We start from the raw sequence: 20,236 nt of genomic DNA, 5'->3' as shown, positions 1-20,236 counted from the left end.
CCCTCTCCTGAAACCTCCAGAAACCACAGGTGGACTTCTTCCTCCACTTTACAGAAGGGGTCAAAAGAACTTCTGTGCCCCACTATTCTCCTCGGGCCCCTTACCAGACCTGTACCCCAAAGCCACTGCAGCAGTGGCTCATTGAGATAAACAGCACCGAAGGCTCACTCCACAGCAAAGGACACCATGAAAGGACACACCTGCATCTGTGTGAAAATCTGAGTTTTCTGGCACTCCTCCAGGCTGGGCCCAAATGCAGCCATCACGTGCTCCTCTGTTCCAATCATCTGCACAATTTCCTGGTCACTCTCAACACCCATGGCCTAGGAAGGGAAGAAAAGACGGAGAGTGTTGGCTCTGTGCTCACTCACTGACATTTGCTTATGCTAATCCGGCATTGTTTGTGGGTATTACTTCTAAGCAAAAGCCAGCTCTTCTCTTAGAAACGGTGCCATCTGGCATTGGCAGCCATAGCCCAAGCTGCACAAGAACCTGAAATAGAAATTGTCATTAGGAAAACAAACACCCTTAAATATTTCTGCATGTGTAAAACTGCTCCAATTTTTTGAAATATTCTGAGAGTTTCACCACAAAGAAATGAGGCTGGGAAGCCTAGCAGAGAGGCCTGGTCACAGCAACAACAGCAAACTAAAAACAAGACCCCCAACGGTAGCAAGTCAGAAATGAACATTGCTGAAAATGAGGGTAACTCCAACTAGAAACCTTAAGTGTTGCAAGGTGGCAGTGGCTGCGTGTGCGTCTCTGTAGTTCCACATGGTCCTGTGCTCATTCATGCACTCACTCACACACTTGGCCAGAGCACTGCCATGTGGAGACACAGCATAATCCCACCAGCCCTCTCCTGGTGTGGAAATGACTTGCTTTTTAGTAGCCAGGGGAGAGTCGTGTTTGCACCAAAATGCCTTCTGTTTCGAGAGAAGACCAGATCAGAGGAGAACTAACTGCGCAGTCAAGCTTGTCACTTCTCTTCAATTCTCTTCCACACACAGAAGGAAATGGAGTTCCCAGCTCACATGCAGGGAACGCCAAGGACACAGTCCTGCAAACCACTGAGGGCCTCTATCTGGAAACAACTCTATTGCTGTCAATAATATGACAGATAAAACGCCAACCCGATCGCTGTCGTATACTTCCATCACTGTGGTACCAATGGAACCCCGCCAGCACAAAGTTCTAGGATCGTTCATCAGACCTTGAAAATTCTGCAGAGCTGGGGGATGCTAAGTAGTTGATATGTCTGTGCCTTTTATACCAACTGAGGAAAGTCTGAAAATGTCCCCCAAGCCCCTGCCACCAACTCCTCTGAGAACAGAGTAAACGTGGTGTCCTGTGTGGGAAGAAATGACCTGCCCAGCTTTGGAGGCCTGATTATAGATACTGTAGTTTTCCTGCTTGCTCCTGCTGCCAAATCAGGAGGGCACCCACGAAGAATGTGAGAACGTTAAGAGGTTAAAAAAAATAAACCCTTACAGCCTCTTACCACGCTGGTGGTTGCCCAGCATCAGGTGACAAAGGAAAGACAGACTGATAACAGAAAGACACTGAGCTAGAACCACCAAGTTAAATAAAACCCAAATTTCTGACCAGCAGAGCAAAGATGTGTTTTTGTAGCTATATCTGAATTGACATATCCCCTCCTAAAAGGAAGAGGGAGGCTCACAAACTCAGGACACTAATGCACCTTACAGGACTCGGGACACTAATGTACCCAGGACTCGGGACACTAATGTACCTTACAGGACTCGGGACACTAATGCACCTTACAGGACTCGGGACACTAATGCACCTTACAGGACTTAGAAAGAAGAGGAAGTTTTAGGACTTAGCCAGGTGTGTGGCCAATCCTCAGGAGGCAGAGGCAGGTGGAGCACTGTGAGTTCAAAGCTGGGTGGATCTCTGTGAGTTCCAGGCAGGCCAGGTCCACACAGTGAATTCCAGACTGCTGCAGAGTGAGACCTTATCTCAAAACAAAATAAAGCAAAGCAGAAAAGTTAGAAAAGCCAGGTGTTTTTCTCCAAAGTCACACAAGCTCTGAAAAAACTACCGGGAGAGAGGGACTCTTCACTAAAAGTGCCTGAAACCTGAGCACAGAGCCCCAAGAGTGTGGCTTCCATGAGCTATGGCCCTCTTGGTTCTAAAGCTGCCTCGAGTCATCGATGCTCGTGTAAGGGGCCCTCCACCCACATTCCCACAAGCAACCCCAATAAACTCACTGCTTCACCAAGCTAAACCAGGATGGAGTCACTTCATTGGTCAGATATTGGTCCATGTTTTCCCCAGAAAAAGCCACACAATAGGGTGATAATTCATATCCAGCTCAGACAGCAAATGGAACAACTTTAAGAATTAAACTCACTATTTGAACAAAGAGTTTTATTTTTGAAACAAACTGGCCTTGAACTGTTAATCCTCCTGCCTCAGCTTTCCCAGTACCGGGATTATAGGCCTACACTTTTGGTAAAAAATGGATCCAAACTTTTCCTTCACAAATAAATTCTCAAGATTCAAAGATCACATTTTTTGTTAATTTTTATAGTAATATTATCCCTAATTTGATATAAAACATTCATTCAAGGGGCTGGCAAGATGGCTCAGTGGTTAAGAGCACGGGTTGCCCTTTCCAGAGGACCCAGGTTCAAACATTCCCAGCACCCACATGGCAGCTCACAACAGTCAGTAACTCAGTTCCAAGGAATCCGACACCCTCACACCAATGTGCATAAAATTAAATAAATTATTTTTAAAAAGCATTTATTCAAGTAGTTGCTATGATAAATGTCACTATTTAAAAACCATACAAATTCCTGAAAATAGCCTTTTATGATTAAAAGTTTAGAAGTTCAAAAAAACGACTGGTTTTTATTTTTTTTTAAGCAAAGGAAGCAGGCATGCTAACAGCTAAGCCATTAAATCGGAGTCCAATTGGCTTATTTTAGTCACTTCACTGCAGCAAAATTTCCAAGTGAAATAAAAAACTATAAGCTGGATCATGTACTTTGGAGTTTTATAATAATATTGGAAAAAATTCTTCTTCATTCATAATTTGGTTGGTCACATTAGTTGTCCTGGTATGGGATCTAAATAGCAGTTTTTAAATTGCCTAACACTCCTGGATGGCTTAAGAGAATCTCAACAGACCGCTTGGCCCTCCAAACACACCTAGGCTGTGGAAGAAAGCTGTGCCAAGCAGTGGCGAAAGGTGCCATATGCAGAAGACGTGAGGACTGCCAAAGCTGTCCGCAAGGGCTAAACCCTTCCACCAGGTCCCTGAGACGCAGGGGCTGGGACTCAGGCAAGTCTTGTCAAAAGAGCCTCAGCTCCAAAGACTGAATCAGCTTTAGCACTGTGTAGCCTTCAGCAGTCATGGCTACAAATAAATGACATATCGCCATGGAAACCAACAAAATGCCCATCCATTTTGCTTTACAGATGTAATTTAGACACCTGAAAACTAGCATTCTGTGGAACTCTTTGTACTCCTGAACCCTCATCATGCCCAGTGGCTAGTAAGTCCAGAGAAAATGCTATAAACCAATAACCATAGGGAAAATGGCAGGGTGAAGGTCCCCATGGTCTGGCAAGAGCAGTAACACTGAACTGTCCTCCCGCACACCTACAAAGTGTAACTTCTAAAGGTCGGAAGAAGAAAATGCTAATGTCCTCTGATGTTCTGTAGGGAGCTGACATTCATTACTACGGACAGCAGTCCTGGCAGACAACACGGAAACAGCGATGACGTCTTTAAACTGTAGTTGTTTCCCTCTACAAATAAAAACGTCCGTGGAAGTTGGCATCTGAGGAACAAAGCCCAGCTCCCGAGATCCTCTTGGGCTACAGATGCCACCACAGTGCCAGTGCTGGAGGCCTGTGACACAAAATGGGAAGAGGGGAAGATTCATGGCAGGAGAGTCTCTGCGGCCAAGCAGGACTTACAGGCTGGACCCATCACATTCAGCCTCAGCATGGTGTCTGGAAACCCTGCTGCTTCTGCCACTTTCAGCCAGCTGTTGGTGACGATCAACAACCACCAGGTCCTAATGACTGCCAAGGTCTTTCAGGCCACACAGCACACACAGAGAAACATGTCCTCTCCCAGCATCCCAGTTTATTTTCCCTAGCTTCTGACAACAGATAAGAGGGCCGAGAGAGAAAAATGGCACATTTCTGGGAACAAGTGACCTCATCTGTATCTTACAAGAGCACCCCCAGAGGTGACTTTTCTCTTGAAAGGTGAGTTATTCAGGACTCAGAGAAGTTGGGAGTTCTGCCCAATATCACACAGCCACCAAGGGGAGAAACAGAAATTTAGGCTTGGTGTAGGAGGTTCTTCTATGTGTTGCTTTCATTGGTTTAATAAAGAAACTGCCTTGGCCTTTTGATAGGGCAGAACTTAGATAGGTGGAGTAGAAAGAACTGAATGCTGGGAAGAAGGGCAGTGTGGCAGACGCCATGAAGCTCCTGCCCGAGACTGACACTGGTTAGAATCTTTCCCGGTAAGCCATGACCTCGTGGTGTTATACAGATTATTAGAAATGGGTTAAATCAAGATGTGAGAGTTAGCCGATAAGAGGCTAGACATAAAGACATAATGGGCCAGGCAGTGATTTAATTAAAACAATTTCTGTGTGATTATTTCGGGTGTAAGCTGGCAGGGCAGCAGGGACCAAAAGCAGGCCCTCTCACACAACACAGGCTAAATCTGGCTGTCTCCTAGATCTTCGGCACCCTGCATTGTCAGTAGGTAGAAATGCAACAAGTTCTCAGCAGTGGACAGGAACACTCCTGAAAAGAGGACCCAACAATGATGATCTATGATCAAAATACTAAGTTCACCTATCTGAACTAAAAAAGTTTTAAATGCTTATTTTAAATGTTACATAGTGCTTGTTAGATAATTAGTGAACATATTTCTGGAAATTATATACAACACTTACCAAGTGTTGAAGAGAAACACTCCCACTTCCAGGATTAAAATCCCATAATCTAACAGAAATGGGTATGAACATGTATGATATAACAGTCATTTTAGGGTGTGTGTAAGACTGAAAACATCCAAGTGGAAAAAATACCTAAAATCATAATCTAAGAAACTGAAAAGTAAATTGTACACATAATAATCACTAACGGCGATGATGCAGAAAGATGCCATAACCTATCATCATGTAAAACGCAAAATAAGTTGTTGTGTGTATCACAAGTCACAAAAAATGACCTGTAAAATATATAAAAACATGCTATATTTTTCAGAGCCTTTCTTCATTTTTAACTGATTATATAAAAATACAGACTATTAATTCATAGTCTTTTTCTAGATAGAACTTAAGTCGACTGTTTATGCTTACAATATAAATATTAATGTGAAATTATTTTATTAAACTTTGGTCATTTAGTCAAAAAAAGGAAAGTTTAAAATCTTTTCAGATTTTTAATCCATGCCTCATTACACATTTTCTGCGTGCGTGATAAAAAGATCATAGGCTTTCTGGTTAATTAATACTCCCAGTCTAAAAATAGCAATGCTATGCATCCTCATGTCTAAAACTTTGAAGAAAAAAAAGAGAGAAGTGCACGGATACATGGAGATATACTGCCCTCTGCTGAAGCTGTAACTCCAGGCTGGCAGATAAAACATCTACATCACTGCGTGTGTAGCACCAGACACTGCTGGGTGCTGTAGAATTCTCCTACGAAAACAAAGTTCCTTCTGTGCTTGAAAACACAAACTTCACAGAAAGGAAGTAAGACAGCAGCAGGCACGAGATGCTCTGGATTCCTGACATAATGGTGCTATCACTATGATTACAGTCATCCTCATAAAGAAAATTAACGACTCCAACTTTTATAGAACTCAGAAGCCATTAAGCTATACCAGGCATAGAAAATAGTTTACAGATCCTCTTTCATGGGACTGTGTTTCAAATATGGTTATTTCTCAAGTTAAAGAACCTGACTAGTCAGCATGCACTCGATACTTGTGAATGACTGGGACATATCCCACCATGACCACAAGCCAGACTTGAAGAAGCCTGATGCCCAGACTACGGTGCAATCGGGAACATCTTTAGGAGCAGTGGCTCAACCTCTTCTTGGTGACTCTAAATGATTCTTCGTTGTAAGCGGATTAGTTACAGCACTGCACAGGACTCTGCGTGTTGATTCTATTTCCACTGTAAGCAACTGTGGGACAGGAACACTGACCCTAAAGAGAAACTGAAGGATGCTACTGAGCAGTACTTGTCGCCAAGACGGCCTGGTGTGCTGGGCTGTGCCTCCTGGAACCATCGCTTGTCTCTAAGATCACCTGGTATGCGGTGCTCTACTCCCTGGAACCGTCCGGGCTCTGTACTAGTCATTAGTCATCGATGTAATGCATATTCACACCTCAAAACGTGTAAAACAAACCACAGGACTTTCGGGGAAAAATACCAATTAAGCATTTCTACAGGAAATAGCTTCTCATGTTTCAAGCCAACACTTAAACAAGCCTAAAAATCCAGTTGTATAGTAAAGACATGTTTACTCAGAAACAACAGAATCTAGACATCTATAAAAAAAGAAGAGATCTGGAATTTCCTAAATAGAGCCTGTAGATGTCCTTGCTCCATGAACGGGGACCTGAAACATAGTGTGGGATATTTTTACACTGTGCAAAGATGAATTTGCTGTGACTGGTGCAATGAAGAGCTGAATGGCCATTATCTGGACAGGAAGAGGTTAGGTGGGACTTCCAGGGACAGAGGACTCTGGAAAGAAGAAAGGCAGAGTCATCAGGCAAATGGAGAAGAAACGGGAGGTACAAGATGAAAGAAAGGAGGCAAAATATAGGTTAATATGAATCAGCTAATTTAAGTTGTAAGAGCTAGTGGGAAAATCTTAGCTAAGGCCAAGCTTTCATAATCAACGAGCAGTCTCCGTGTACTATTTGAGAGCTGGCTGGTTATATATAGCACCCAACGCAGGGATGTGAATATCCAAACACAGCGCCTGAGAGAGGTCAGTTCTGGACAAGAAGCAGGATATAGATTCCTAGTCCTGCAGTCTCTCAGGCGGGCAGGTGCTCTGCGCATACAGAGATGTGGCTCCCGGCCGCTGCTTATGGCTGGAACCAGCCGCCAGCACTATGTGCAAGTGCTGTGCACTAAGCTGAGCTGTGTGCAGCTGACAACAGCTTAAAATTTGTCTCAGTCAGAGAACGCCGCAAGCGCCTAGTAAAGTCAGGTCCAGACCAAGTAAACCTCTGAACAGGAAGAGTATGCTTAAAAATGTGCTTAGATGCTAAAGAAAGAAAATGGGTATAGACAGTCATAAAAAATAGTTTAAAAATAATAAAGTCTTTAAAAATAAAGTAAAAAACAAGCCATGGAAGGATGGAAAATACTATAACAGGGAGTTTGGGCCTTCTATGGTGCTCTGTTCGCTCTGAATGTTTCGAACGCCAGTGAACAGAGAACAGCAGCTGCTGAGACACTGGACTGTGGAGGGGACTCTGAACTAATCCAGCCTGGAGACTTTAGGAATGCCTTAACTTTAAAGTAAGAACATGACACCCATATTCCCAAGGAGTTCAAGTGTGTGGTTTTTGGTCATTTGGTAGGTTATGAATGTTTGTCATCATTTAGGTGATTGGTTGTATATTGTTACTGGTCATGGTAGGGGAGAAAACTAAGCAAAGGGCATTAGATTCAAGGATCTCATTCTGAGAAGAAAAAAGGGGATATAGGATAGGATAAAAGGGTAGATTACTGAATTTACTTTCATATTAAAAGGGCAAAGACTAATTTCATATATTTACATTAGTACGGATTTTTGTACAGTGATACAAATTTAAAGTTATTTTTGTTACACTGTATACATGCTTCTACTCTTATATAAGGTATTTTTATATAGTGATACAAATCTAAGGTTATTTTATTACACTGTATACATGTTTCTACTCTTATATAAGGTACTTTTATATAGTGATACAAACCTAAGGTTATTTTGTTACACTGTATACATGTTTCTACTCTAATATAAGGTATTTTTATATAGTGATACAAATCTAAGGTTATTTTGTTATACTGTATATGTTTCTACTCTTTGTTTAAGGTATTGTACTTATGTGGCTCATTTAACAATTTAAAGTAAATTAGACCTTGAAAGTTATTATTACAAGCTATAAAGGATAAGTAAGAAACATAGGTTAGTAGTTAGTCATCTAACAATCAAGTTTATAGCCATGTTAGGTATGTTTTCAAGGTCAAACAGATATATTCTAGATAGATAGATGGTCTTCTAACACTTCAGAGACCTACAGACTATGACATTTAAGATGCTTTCATAACATAAAGCCTTTTTTTTGACAATGAGACACATCTGTTCCTGGCAGCACCAAATTACTTCAAGAAAGGATTAGGCATTGAGAAACCTCCACATGAAGTTTGCTTTCACTGGTGGCAAAGTTAGACACTGGGCAAAGACACTGCCCTTGCCTCAACTGATGACTATCCAAATGCATGCTATCTAAAATGAAAAAGCAGGACACAAAAGGAAGCAACTGCCAAACTTTGCCAAAGCAAGGCAGGACTGTCCTTCAAACTTTCTGCTTTACAAAATGTTTGTCAGATATTCTAGGCCAAACGCATATGCCCCAACATTACAGAGGAACCTTGGTTAACTGTCCAAGAAGCCAGTTGCTTCTGTCATTTCTATGGCTTTTGAAGTTGTTTGCTCTATATTTCCTGTTTAATCAGGTAATAGTATATCCACAGGTCTCTGCTGGGGTTGAAGACAAGATATATTTACAATTTTCCTCGTTTTCAAATTCAGAAAGGAAAATTACATAAGACATAAAAATGTATAAGGTTGAGAGACATGCAGCTTAAATTGTTTAAAAAAATGTTTTTAGGTCTAAAAGGATAGCTTTGGGTTGGTAATAAAAGATAGGATAGAAAGTAAATTAAGTACAAAACTTTGGACTAAGACAGGATAATACAGTACTTTCTCCAAATTTGCGAAATACAAATGAACTGGACATTGTGAATGTAACTGTTACCTGATAACTATTCCTATGGTATAAAATTTACTATATTAGAGTTAAAACCTTTCCTTTTTATTTAGACAGAATGGGAGAAATGTGGGATATTTGTACACTGTGTGAAGATCTATTTGCTGTGACTGGTATAATAAAGAGCTGAATGGCCAATAGCTAGACAGGAAGAGGTTAGGCAGGACTTCCAGGAACAGAGGACTCTGGAAAGAAGAAAGGCAGAGTCGGCAGCCAGATAGAGAGGAGACAGGAGGTTGAAGATGAAAGTAAGGTAAAAAGTCACAAGGCAAATGTAGATAGCATGAATGGGTTAATTTAAGTTGTAAGAGTGGATGGGAAAACCCTAAACTAAGTCCAAGCTTTTATTACTAATAAGCAGTCTCCGCATAGTTATTTGGGAGCTGGCTGGTGGGACACAAAAAGACTTGCTACAGGAAGAGGTGAAACAGTCTGTATGATGGCTAATCTCCACTATCGACCTGATGAGATTTAGAATCACCACAGAGACAGGCTTCTGCACATGCTGTGGGACCTGTCTTGATTAGATTATTGAGATAGGAAGACACAGCCACTCTTGAGTGACAGCACGCCCTGGGCTGTGGTATTGGACTTTACGAAAGATCGTGAGTTGGGTATGAGCTCCCCCTTCTCTGCTTCCCGACCACAGATGCAATATGACCAGCTGCCTCAGGCTTCTGCCATGCTGGTTTTCATGCCACAATGAACTGTGAAACAAAACAGACCACTTTGCCCCGGATGCTGCTTTTGTCATTTGGTTTCTTATCATAGCAACAGAGAAGAAACCAAGTCTGCCAGTACAACGATTACATCATACCCAAGATACAAGTTACACAACCAAAAACAGAGCTAAGAGAAATAATCTGCACTGTACATGTCAACAAAACAGACCTACTTCTACTCATGAATATGTAAACTACCCCTTGAAAGGCTCATGAGAAACGGGTAGTGGGATCTCTAAATAACACTATGTGGTTAAGAAAAGGGTGAAGAAAGGCTTATTCATGACTACACCTTTCTACACACTGGTCTCTCCTAACAACTTATATATGATACAAACCTTCCTATTCCTAGGATCTCTTACCTGCCCAATTCTACCTTACCTAAGTCTATATGAAAAAAACAAAAACAAAAAACACTAAGACAGGTAAGCGGGCTAGGTAGGTGAAGGTGCTACTGCCAAACCTGATGAGCTGAGTTCACACGGAATCCACACGGTAGAAAGAGAAAACTGACTTCTACAAATACTCTGGCCTACACACACACACATACAGACACACACAGAGAGACATATACATACACACATACACAGACATACACACACACATACACACAGACATACACATACACACATACAGACATATACATACACACACATACAGACATACATACATACACGCACACACAATGAGTACATTCATACACATATACATGTCAACAGTCACACACATGTACACAAAAACAAAATTTTTTCACCATCATAATAATTTAATTTCGATAGCAATTCTGTCAGTGTTCAGGAAGAGAGCCACAGCCTTACCTTGAATATGATGACGATGGGTATGTCTTCAGACAAGGTGTTGTGCCTCAGATAAATCCGCCCTTGCTTCACAGCCATGTTGGTTCTGCTCTTCTTCTCGTGGGTGGAGCTATAAAGAAACACAGACAGTTAAACTGCATCCCTACCCAGGAACCCCAATAGCAAAGATCAGTACACAGTTGGGTTCAGCTGTTCAACAAACAAAATCATCCCTAATTAATTGGCTTTCAAAGTTACACAAGCTCCTGCCACTTCTGTGAATACTTAAAAACACTACAATTGTTTCTCCACCTTCAAGACTATGGTGGAAATATTGTGGATGAACAGTGCCTTTCACCTTTTGACCTAACTTCCCTTCCCTTTCCCTGTGTGCTGCTGGCTGGTTCCTGAGGAAGGGTCTTGTGTCCAGGCTGGACTGCACTTGCTATGTAAGGACTAACTCGAACTCCTGCTCCTCCTTCCCCCTCCTCAGGGCAAAGATTTCAGCTGTGTGCCACAGCGCACAGCTTCTGACTTATGTCATTTTTATTCTACCTGAATTACTTTGATCCAATGTAGGACATATATTCATGACTGACTTTTTGAAGAGAAAAATCTCAAAATGTGGCAGACCACATTCTAAGAAGAAATGAATTTTAAAATTAGTAATCCAAAAGAGTTACCCACAGTATCAGCATACAGTGAAACGTCCTCATTTAGCTCCTTCTATAGGTGTCTCTGTAAGGAGAATCCTAACAGACTACTAAACATTGCAAAAGCTCTGTGAGCCATAACAGTAGCACATACTGATTGCCTACTACACTGCTGCCATGTGACACAAGCGCGTGCTAATCTCCACATGACAATACGTACTGAGAGCTCCCTCTAAATGATGTATGAGGAATCTGAGACTTAGAGAAGCTACTGAGGCGTCACACACAAAAAACACCTTCGGGATTAAGTCCAGAATGCTCTGTGCAGCTGAAAGACAAGGGTACTGAGAACTCTCACAATCAAGGAGATCCCGAGCTTAGTTATGAAATAGAAACAGTATCATTTATCCTGAATTAAAACACATAATATACCACAGAAACTGACTGGCTCTTACTGAGTCTTGGGTAAGAAGGAAGTGGTCATTACTGTCAGCTGTGTCTCCATTGGAACGAAGCCTATAGCACTCTCTGATATAGATGATTACAGGTTATAGAAGACAGACTATAGCACTCTGCTATAGGTGACTACGGGTCAGAGAAGAGAGACTACTGCATTCTGCTATAGGTGACTACAGGTCAGAGAAGAGAGACTACTGCACTTTGCTATAGGTGACTACGGGTCAGAGAAGAGAGACTACTGCACTTTGCTATAGGTGACTACAGGTTATAGAAGAGAGACTACTGCACTCTGCTATAGGTGACTACGGGTCAGAGAAGAGAGACTACTGCACTTTGCTATAGGTGACTACGGGTCAGAGAAGAGAGACTACTGCACTCTGCTATAGGTGACTACAGGTTATAGAAGAGAGACTACAGCACTCTGCTATAGGTGACTACAGGCTATAGAAGAGAGACTACTGCACTCTGCTATAGGTGACTACAGGTCAGAGAAGAGAGACTACTGCACTCTGCTATAGGTGACTACAGGTCAGAGAAGAGAGACTACTGCACTCTGCTATAGGTGACTACAGGCTATAGAAGAGAGACTACTGCACTCTGCTATAGGTGACTACAGGTCAGAGAAGAGAGACTACTGCACTCTGCTATAGGTGACTACGGGTCAGAGAAGAGAGACTACTGCACTCTGCTATAGGTGACTACAGGCTATAGAAGAGAGACTACTGCACTCTGCTATAGGTGACTACGGGTCAGAGAAGAGAGACTACTGCACTCTGCTACAGATGATTACAGGCTATAGAAGAGAGACTACTGCACTCTGCTATAGGTGACTATAGGTCAGAGAAGAGAGACTACTGCACTCTGCTATAGGTGACTACAGGTCAGAGAAGAGAGACTACTGCACTCTGCTATAGGTGACTACAGGTCAGAGAAGAGAGACTACTGCACTCTGCTATAGGTGACTACAGGCTATAGAAGAGAGACTACTGCACTCTGCTATAGGTGACTACGGGTCAGAGAAGAGAGACTACTGCACTCTGCTACAGATGATTACAGGCTATAGAAGAGAGACTACTGCACTCTGCTATAGGTGACTATAGGTCAGATAAGAGAGACTACTGCACTCTGCTATAGGTGACTACAGGTCAGAGAAGAGAGACTACTGTACTTTGCTATAGGTGACTACAGGTTATAGAAGAGAGACTACTGCACTCTGCTATAGGTGACTACAGGCCGTAGAAGAGAGACTACTGCACTCTGCTATAGGTGACTACAGGCTATAGAAGAGAGACTACTGCACTCTGCTATAGGTGACTACGGGTCAGAGAAGAGAGACTACTGCACTCTGCTATAGGTGACTACAGGTCAGAGAAGACAGACTACTGCACTGTGCTATAGGTGACTACAGGCTTTAGAAGACAGACTACAGCACTCTGCTACAGATGATTACAGGCTATAGAAGACAGGCTACTGCACCCTGCTATAGGTGATTGCCAGCTATAGAAGAGAGACTACTGTACTCTGCTATAGGTGACTACAGGCTATAGAAGAGAGACTACTGCACTCTGCTATAGGTGACTACAGGCTATAGAAGAGAGTCTACTGCACTCTGCTATAGGTGACTACAGGCTATAGAAGAGAGACTACCGCACTGTGCTATAGGTGACTGCCGGCTATAGAAGAGAGACTACTGTACTCTGCTATAGGTGACTGCCGGCTATAGAAGAGAGACTACTGTACTCTGCTATAGGTGACTGCCGGCTATAGAAGAGAGACTACTGCACCCTGCTATAGGTGACTGCCGGCTATAGAAGAGAGACTACTGCACCCTGCTATAGGTGACTGCCGGCTATAGAAGAGAGACTACTGTACTCTGACGTCTCACCTAGGCTACACTCTTCCTGCCCGCATAACCCCCGAGTTCCAGATCACATGAGAACAGAAGCTGCCCACGTTCTACAGGTGCTGCCGCTGCAGAAGACAGGTGCATCTGAAGAAGCTATGCTGGGCAGCTAACAACAGCATGCTCAGTCCATGGTACAAGTCATGCAATATTATACATCAAACAGTCCTTACTTACAAAAAGCCCAAAAAGGAGTATGAAAAACTTGAAAAGTGCTTTTGTGTTTTTTCCTTAAGTTTCTTTAGTGCTATAAATAGACAACTTAAATTAACCAGTGCCTTTCCAAACGGCACCTTCATTTCCAACACTGAAATCAATATTGTGTTTACAGACTTATACAACAGATGAGTTTTAAATACACTATCTGCTGTTGAGAGAAATACTGTCCCCGCCACATGAGAAGGCACCCACCCACTATTGCTGAAATGATTACTATTTTGAAGAACACCATCTGTTCCCCATACCTGGTAACTGAAGCTCCAACGGCCCCTTTCCTGTCTGCCTCCACGATGATCCTGTTCTTGGAAAGCTGCTCTTGGATAAGAATAACTTTTTCGACTCCTTTAACAATGAAGTAGCCACCTGCCCAAAGGGAACAATAAAAGTTCATCACCCCTTCCGCACCCAGTGTGAGTAGGTGCAGTGGTCTCCAGAGCACCAGTCTAGGCTGGCCCTGAACTTCTGTGTCCGCCTCTCAAGCTCTCAGATTACAGCAGGTGCCCTTGAAGGGGCTGCTGACACTTCTGTGAGCCAACAACCACATCAGCACATGGCTTTACCTCCTGAAGACAGACAGTATCTGACTGCTCTGCTGCCCTGGTTAGTCTTGTTGTCAAGCTGACACGCTGGAAAGAGGGGAGCCCAGCCGAGGAACGGCCTCCATGCTTTTGGCCTGGTGGGCATGTCTCCGGGGCACTGTCTGGATTGTTGATATGAGAGGGCCTAGCCCACTGTTCCCTCTCTACACAGAAGGGCCTGAGTCATTAGAAATATGAACATAAGCTCAGGAGCAAGCCCAACAACAGTGTTCCCTCGTGGTTTCTGGTTTAGCTCCTGAACAAACTCCTCTCAGTGAGGGATTATGACTTGGAAGAGTAGTAAATCTCAAGTGGCTTTTGCTATATGTCCATCAAAGCAATGGAACAGGACGAAAAAAATAAAAATGAGGATGGTGTTCCTGTGGTGGACCTGACCACGACGGTTTGAGGGGAGAAAAGGCAGACAATGGGGGCCTGGCTTGTAAAGATTCAGAGGGAAGCAAAGACTATCAGGGCTGTTTGTGTGGTATTTTTCCATTACGAATCTGTGGAAGTGAAATCTGTTTTGCTGTGACAATGAAGGCTGGTTATCTGGGACTAAGAAACAGTTGTGATCAATGAGAGACCAATATCACCAATGAGAAATCTTCTGGAAAGTATGTTCCCAGGGTAAGCAAGCACACAGAAGCTGTGGTCCAGAAGGGACCAAGCCTGCATCTCAAGCTGGCAGCAGAACTTGAAAATTTAAGTCTTCTATGTGGTAGTGGTTTGGCAGCATCAAAACTATGGGACTGAAGGAGTCATGCAGAGAAGCTGAGGGCTGGCACCATGCGGAAGTGTGACAGAACCCAGAGAGACCAGGAGAGGTTGTTGGCGGAGACTCCAAGATACTGGAGATGCCTGGATCGTGGGATGTCTACCAAGGCTAGTGGCAGGTGGACAGTGAGACTGATTTGCACCTATTAACAAGCTATGTGCTACGGATGGCAGAACCAAAGAGATGGAGTAGCCCAAGCCTTCTGGAGCCGGAAGACCATCGGTGCATCTCAGAAGTCAGAACTCACTACACTGTTGGATTCTGACTGTGTTTTGATCTGATCACAACTGTGCCCTGTCCTCCTTGGAATAAGGAAGAATATAATTTTTGGGGGGCTTTACAAAGGCCCACGCATTAAGAGACCTTGAATTTCTAAAAAAGACCTCGAACCTTTAAAGCACTGCAATTTTAAAGACTGTGAAACTTATACAGTTGTACTATATTTTGCATCATATTATTAACATGAGATACTGGGAACAAGCCAGAAAGGAACAACTGTGGTCTAACAGTGATGTGTGTGTGCGTCCAGCTGACAAGGGGGTAAAGGGGACTCGTTCGTTTTGTTGCTGCTAAACTGGAAAGAGGGAACCTCAACTGAAGAACTGTCTTCAACAGACTGTCCCATGAGGGCTGGACCTTCCTTAGGCAGGTGGGCCTGGGCTACAGAAGGCAGGTAGAGGAGCAAGAATGAGCCCAGGAGCAGAAAGCTGCATTCCTCCACGTTTCTGCTTCAGTCCCTGCCTGAGCTCCTGTCCGGACCGCCCTCAATGAGAGACTGTGACCTGGGAGTGTAAGCCAAATAAACCCCTTCTCCTCCAAACGCCTTTTGGCCAAGGTATGTACAACGGTAACAGAAAAACCATCTATAACTTCCATATATTTTACCAAGCCAACAGGCATACCAGGCAAATGAAAAAAAATGTACGTATTAAAGAGATGGATTTTTAGATCTCGTAAGCACAGGGATGACCTGGGATCTTCAGTGGAAACTGATACCTGCTCCAACTTTTCTAACGGATTAGGAACAATAGCAGACCATGACTAGGTTTCCAAAATAATGTTTATACTGAATAAAAGTCATGGAAGGCTATTATATAATTTTTTTCACATAATTCAGGAATAAGACAGAATGAAGTTTGAAGTGCAAAATATAAGCAAAGTCAATGTAAAACATTTAACTTATGAAACCTTGGTTAGAGTCTAGCAAAGTAAGATTCTTACTAAATTCTTTCTAAAAGCAACCAGGTGTGGTGGGAAATGCCCGTAAGCTGGGCACTTGGAAGGCACTGAAGAGGATCAGGTGATCGAGGCCAGCCTTAGCTATAAAGTAAGTTAAGGCCAGCCTGTTGTACATGAGACCATGTCTCCTTAAAAACAACGAAATAAGAAAACAACAACGAAAACCTCCCGGATACAAGGAGTTCAAGTAAAGCAGGTATCAGCCAATTTAAATCCTACATAAAGGCATTTGGAAAACCTCTACATTCTGTTGCTTGAAATTTTGTCGAAAATAGTCTAGAAATCAGCACAAATATAAATTTTAAGAGCTTAAACAATAACAAAAAACCTTTCATTTTTTCTCTTTTCTATATTTAACACGGACGGTACTGAGCTACTGCGGTCTTTTCAGAATAGCTTAGACAGTAATTTTGTGAGAGTCTCAAATTTCAAGTAAATCAAAAGAAACTACTGAACAAAGGCAGAAAGAGAAGAACAAGCCCTGACAATAATCAGAAGTTAGACTACTAAGATTTAAAGCTAACAAAAGAATCGCACATCTTTAGAAATCTAGAATAAAGCTGGTGCCAAGTCTTCAGAAGTTTATGAATAGTTTCCCAACTTCATTAAAAGGCAAAAAGGCTATAGCAGAACACTAGGAAAACAGGCAGAGCGAGGAAAGTGGGGGAGGGTGCACCTAAGCCATCACACATACCTGGGTCTAACGGGCATTCGTTCAGTTTGGCAAACTCTGCTGGAGTTTTCCCTGTCAGAACACAGTTTGAACTTCGTAGCATGATGGGCATTCTGTAAAACAAACAAACAAAAAAGTTAATAAGTACAGACTGGGGCATAAAAAACACAGAGAACACATGACAGAGGGGCCCGCATCTCTGGGTACCATGCTAGAAGACGTTAGAAAAGTCCATGAGAGTGCAAGGAAAACCCAAGATTTCCCAGACAAATTTTCTGGCACAGATAACAAAAATATACGGCTGTGCTCGATAGCAGTAGTGGCCCAGCTGAGAAGAGAATTACTAAATGGAGAACTTGTCAAGAACGTTACTTTAAGAAGACTAAGAGGTGCACTCTAGGAAGGAGTGGAAGCACCATGGAAGAGCCAGACAGTCTAAAGCGCACCTATTCAGACTTCTAGAAAAACTTATTAAAAGGGGAAAAGGCTATGGATTTTGAGATGTGCGAAAGCCTGCACAGTACTATCTACACAGAAGAAATAGAGGACCACACCTAAACATACAACACAGCAAAGGGGAAGAGGGTGTAGAACAAGAGCACAGGCAGATGACCACAGGAAGCTGAGCAGACTGACAGACCTGAGGACGGAGACAGAACAGCCTACACCTGGGTGTTCTCTTAGTGCCACTCGGAGGTCACACAGAGATGTTTTCAGATGCAAACTAAAAATTAATAAGACTCTCACTAATGGAATTTCTAGAAGGAAGTTTCTATCTTCAGAAGATGGAAAACCAACACCAAACCAAAGTCTGACATAAAAAAACTCTATGGTGCACAAAGAAAACAAAACGAGGGCTGGAATAATGGCTTGTGGTCAGGAGCACTAATCACTCTTCCAGAAGAGAGCACCCGCGTGGATGTCAACAAGCATCTCTGAGGGACCTGCTGTCTTCTGCTCTCCTTCAGAACAAAGCACACACGTAGCGCACATCCATACATGTAGACAGAACACCCATACATGTAAAATAATAGTAAATTAAAAAAAATTAAAAAAGCGAAACAAATGCACAGAAATGTAACTGAATGTTAACTTTATAAAACAATGATTATTTTCAATTTATGGGTAAAAAGCAAGACAAGAGAAGCATGGCATAAAGGAAGTCAAGGACTTGACCCGTGTCAAAGTTGTCTAAGACGTTACTCTTCCTAAAAGGATAATAAAGAATTAGACTCAAACTCTGTTAAGTTATGCAGTATAATTCTAAAGTAGCATAGCCAGAAATGGTATGCATGCCTTTCAGAGCAGGTAGAAAAAAAGAGTTCCTATTAATCCAACGTAATGCAAAACAGAAAAACTAAAAAGATAAAGTTGGAAAGATTTCAAGTCCAGAATACACTGACAGAAATACATGCAAATGTCTACTTCTATCATGTAAACTGTGTGTGTTTCTGTGTGTGTGCAATAGATGTAAATCAGCTACACTCTCCAACAAATTAAAAAAAGGTTCACCTCAAGAAACCAAAACCGGGTGGTGGTGGTGGTGCACACCTTTAATCCCAGCACTCGGAAGGGAGAGGCAGGTGGATCTCTGTGAGTTCGAGGCCAGCCTGGTCTACAAGAAAACTAAAACCATTTTAAATTCATAACTATTTCTACAAAAGCCTCAACATATGTCCCTAACTAGGAAAAGCAAGTTCCAAAAATCCTAGCTGGTGCTATCCATCATTTACAGTAACCTCTTCCCTAACTACTGTGACACATAAACAAACGTCGAGGGTAACTACACACAGCAAGAAGGCCAGTGCGGGAGAATCCAATGAAATCCTAACAGACCTACTGAGTGCCCACTGCTGGTGTCAGAAGAAAAGGAAAGCATTTTCCCCAGCTTTACAAAACATTCTACAATTAGTAAGAATCACAGTTCTGCCTGGCCCTTACTCTTAAGGATCCACAAAGGAATTCCATGAGATAGCTACTGCTTCCAGAATACTCCTGAGGGAGTCAGCCAAAGCAGACTTATTAATCTGTTCAAGATCACGTGATGGGGTCGAGCCCCAGGCAGTGACTCCAACTGCGACTTCTCTTCTCACCTGCCAATGGGTAAGGCGTTGCGGATTATCCTCTGGCTGCCTCGGGTGTACTCAATGTCCACTGTGATCGGGGCAGAGTATGTCATGTCCCTCAGACGGCACTGCAACAAATCACAGTTACTGCCCCTCTGCTCTCCAGAGCTCCTCCTAGGAGCACAGCCCATGCCAAACTGAACTTTCCCCAAGAAGGGGATAACATATTGGCACAACATCCCTGGTCCTGCCAGTCCAAAGACGGAACATTAACTGAAGAGCAATTTTCTTCTCATCAACCTGGTGCAAATGACATGTTACAGCAATCAGACTGCTCCTTGCAAATCCATCCATAGAGATTAATCAATGTGGCTGGTTACATTGTTCAAAATTGTGAACAATCACAAAGGTAAGAAAAGTATAAAAACTACATCACAAAACACCTTCCCAGGAGATAGCTATACACAAACCACTCATCACACCATGCTACCAGCTCTGAAATCATCAAGGGGATGTGAGAAATTGTTGAGTCGTGTGTTAGCTTGACGTGATAACAGCTAAAGGATACCTTCAGCTAAGCCACAAGAAAGCACACGCAAATTCTCCAGTGCCTTCGTATTACTATACCGCACTTATGTGGTGGTTTTTACAGCTTCAAAACAGAATTTCTCTGAAATCTACCCACACAATTCTTTGTGTTAAATTTCATCTGTTGCTTCCACTGAAAGTCAGGTTTAAATTTCTTTAAATTTTTTCAACAGTGGCTCAGATTTTTAAATTTTAAATTTCCTAATCCTGGCCAATAAAAATTGCTTATGTGGGGATAAAGGAATGGCTCAGGAGTTAAGAGCACCACCTGTTCTTCCAGAGGACCCAGCTTCAATTAAAAAAAAAATCTTAAGAGTATATATTAAGAGCAGAACAGACTCTAGGTTAAAAACAAACAAGTCCAAGTAAGGCAAGATGCACAATTACCTCATGAGGGGACACTGGTCTTGTTACATTGAAACTTTCTTCAACATCGGGGAGGCCAACGTAGATATTAAGATATCTGAAAGGCAAATTTCCTTCATCAATTACAT

General features: G+C 42.5%; 1 protein-coding gene across 1 annotated transcript in view; it reads right to left on the bottom strand.

The window, feature by feature from the left end:
• Positions 1–20,236, bottom strand: part of Polr3b (RNA polymerase III subunit B) — a 102,661-nt gene that overhangs the window by 71,666 nt on the left and 10,759 nt on the right. The window contains exons 5-10 of the mRNA XM_048418209.3: positions 20,130–20,205; positions 19,182–19,282; positions 17,110–17,201; positions 14,066–14,183; positions 10,608–10,716; positions 201–323 (exon numbers count right to left, since the gene is read on the bottom strand). Coding sequence (XP_048274166.1) covers positions 201–323; positions 10,608–10,716; positions 14,066–14,183; positions 17,110–17,201; positions 19,182–19,282; positions 20,130–20,205 — 619 coding nt within the window. The remainder of the gene's footprint in view (positions 1–200; positions 324–10,607; positions 10,717–14,065; positions 14,184–17,109; positions 17,202–19,181; positions 19,283–20,129; positions 20,206–20,236) is intronic.

This window comes from Myodes glareolus, chromosome 26, assembly GCF_982192425.1.
Source record: "Myodes glareolus chromosome 26, mMyoGla1.1, whole genome shotgun sequence".
Classification (NCBI taxonomy): domain Eukaryota; kingdom Metazoa; phylum Chordata; class Mammalia; order Rodentia; family Cricetidae; genus Myodes; species Myodes glareolus.
Note: the sequence above shows the minus strand (reverse complement) of the source record. Positions and strands in the feature narration are given on the sequence as shown.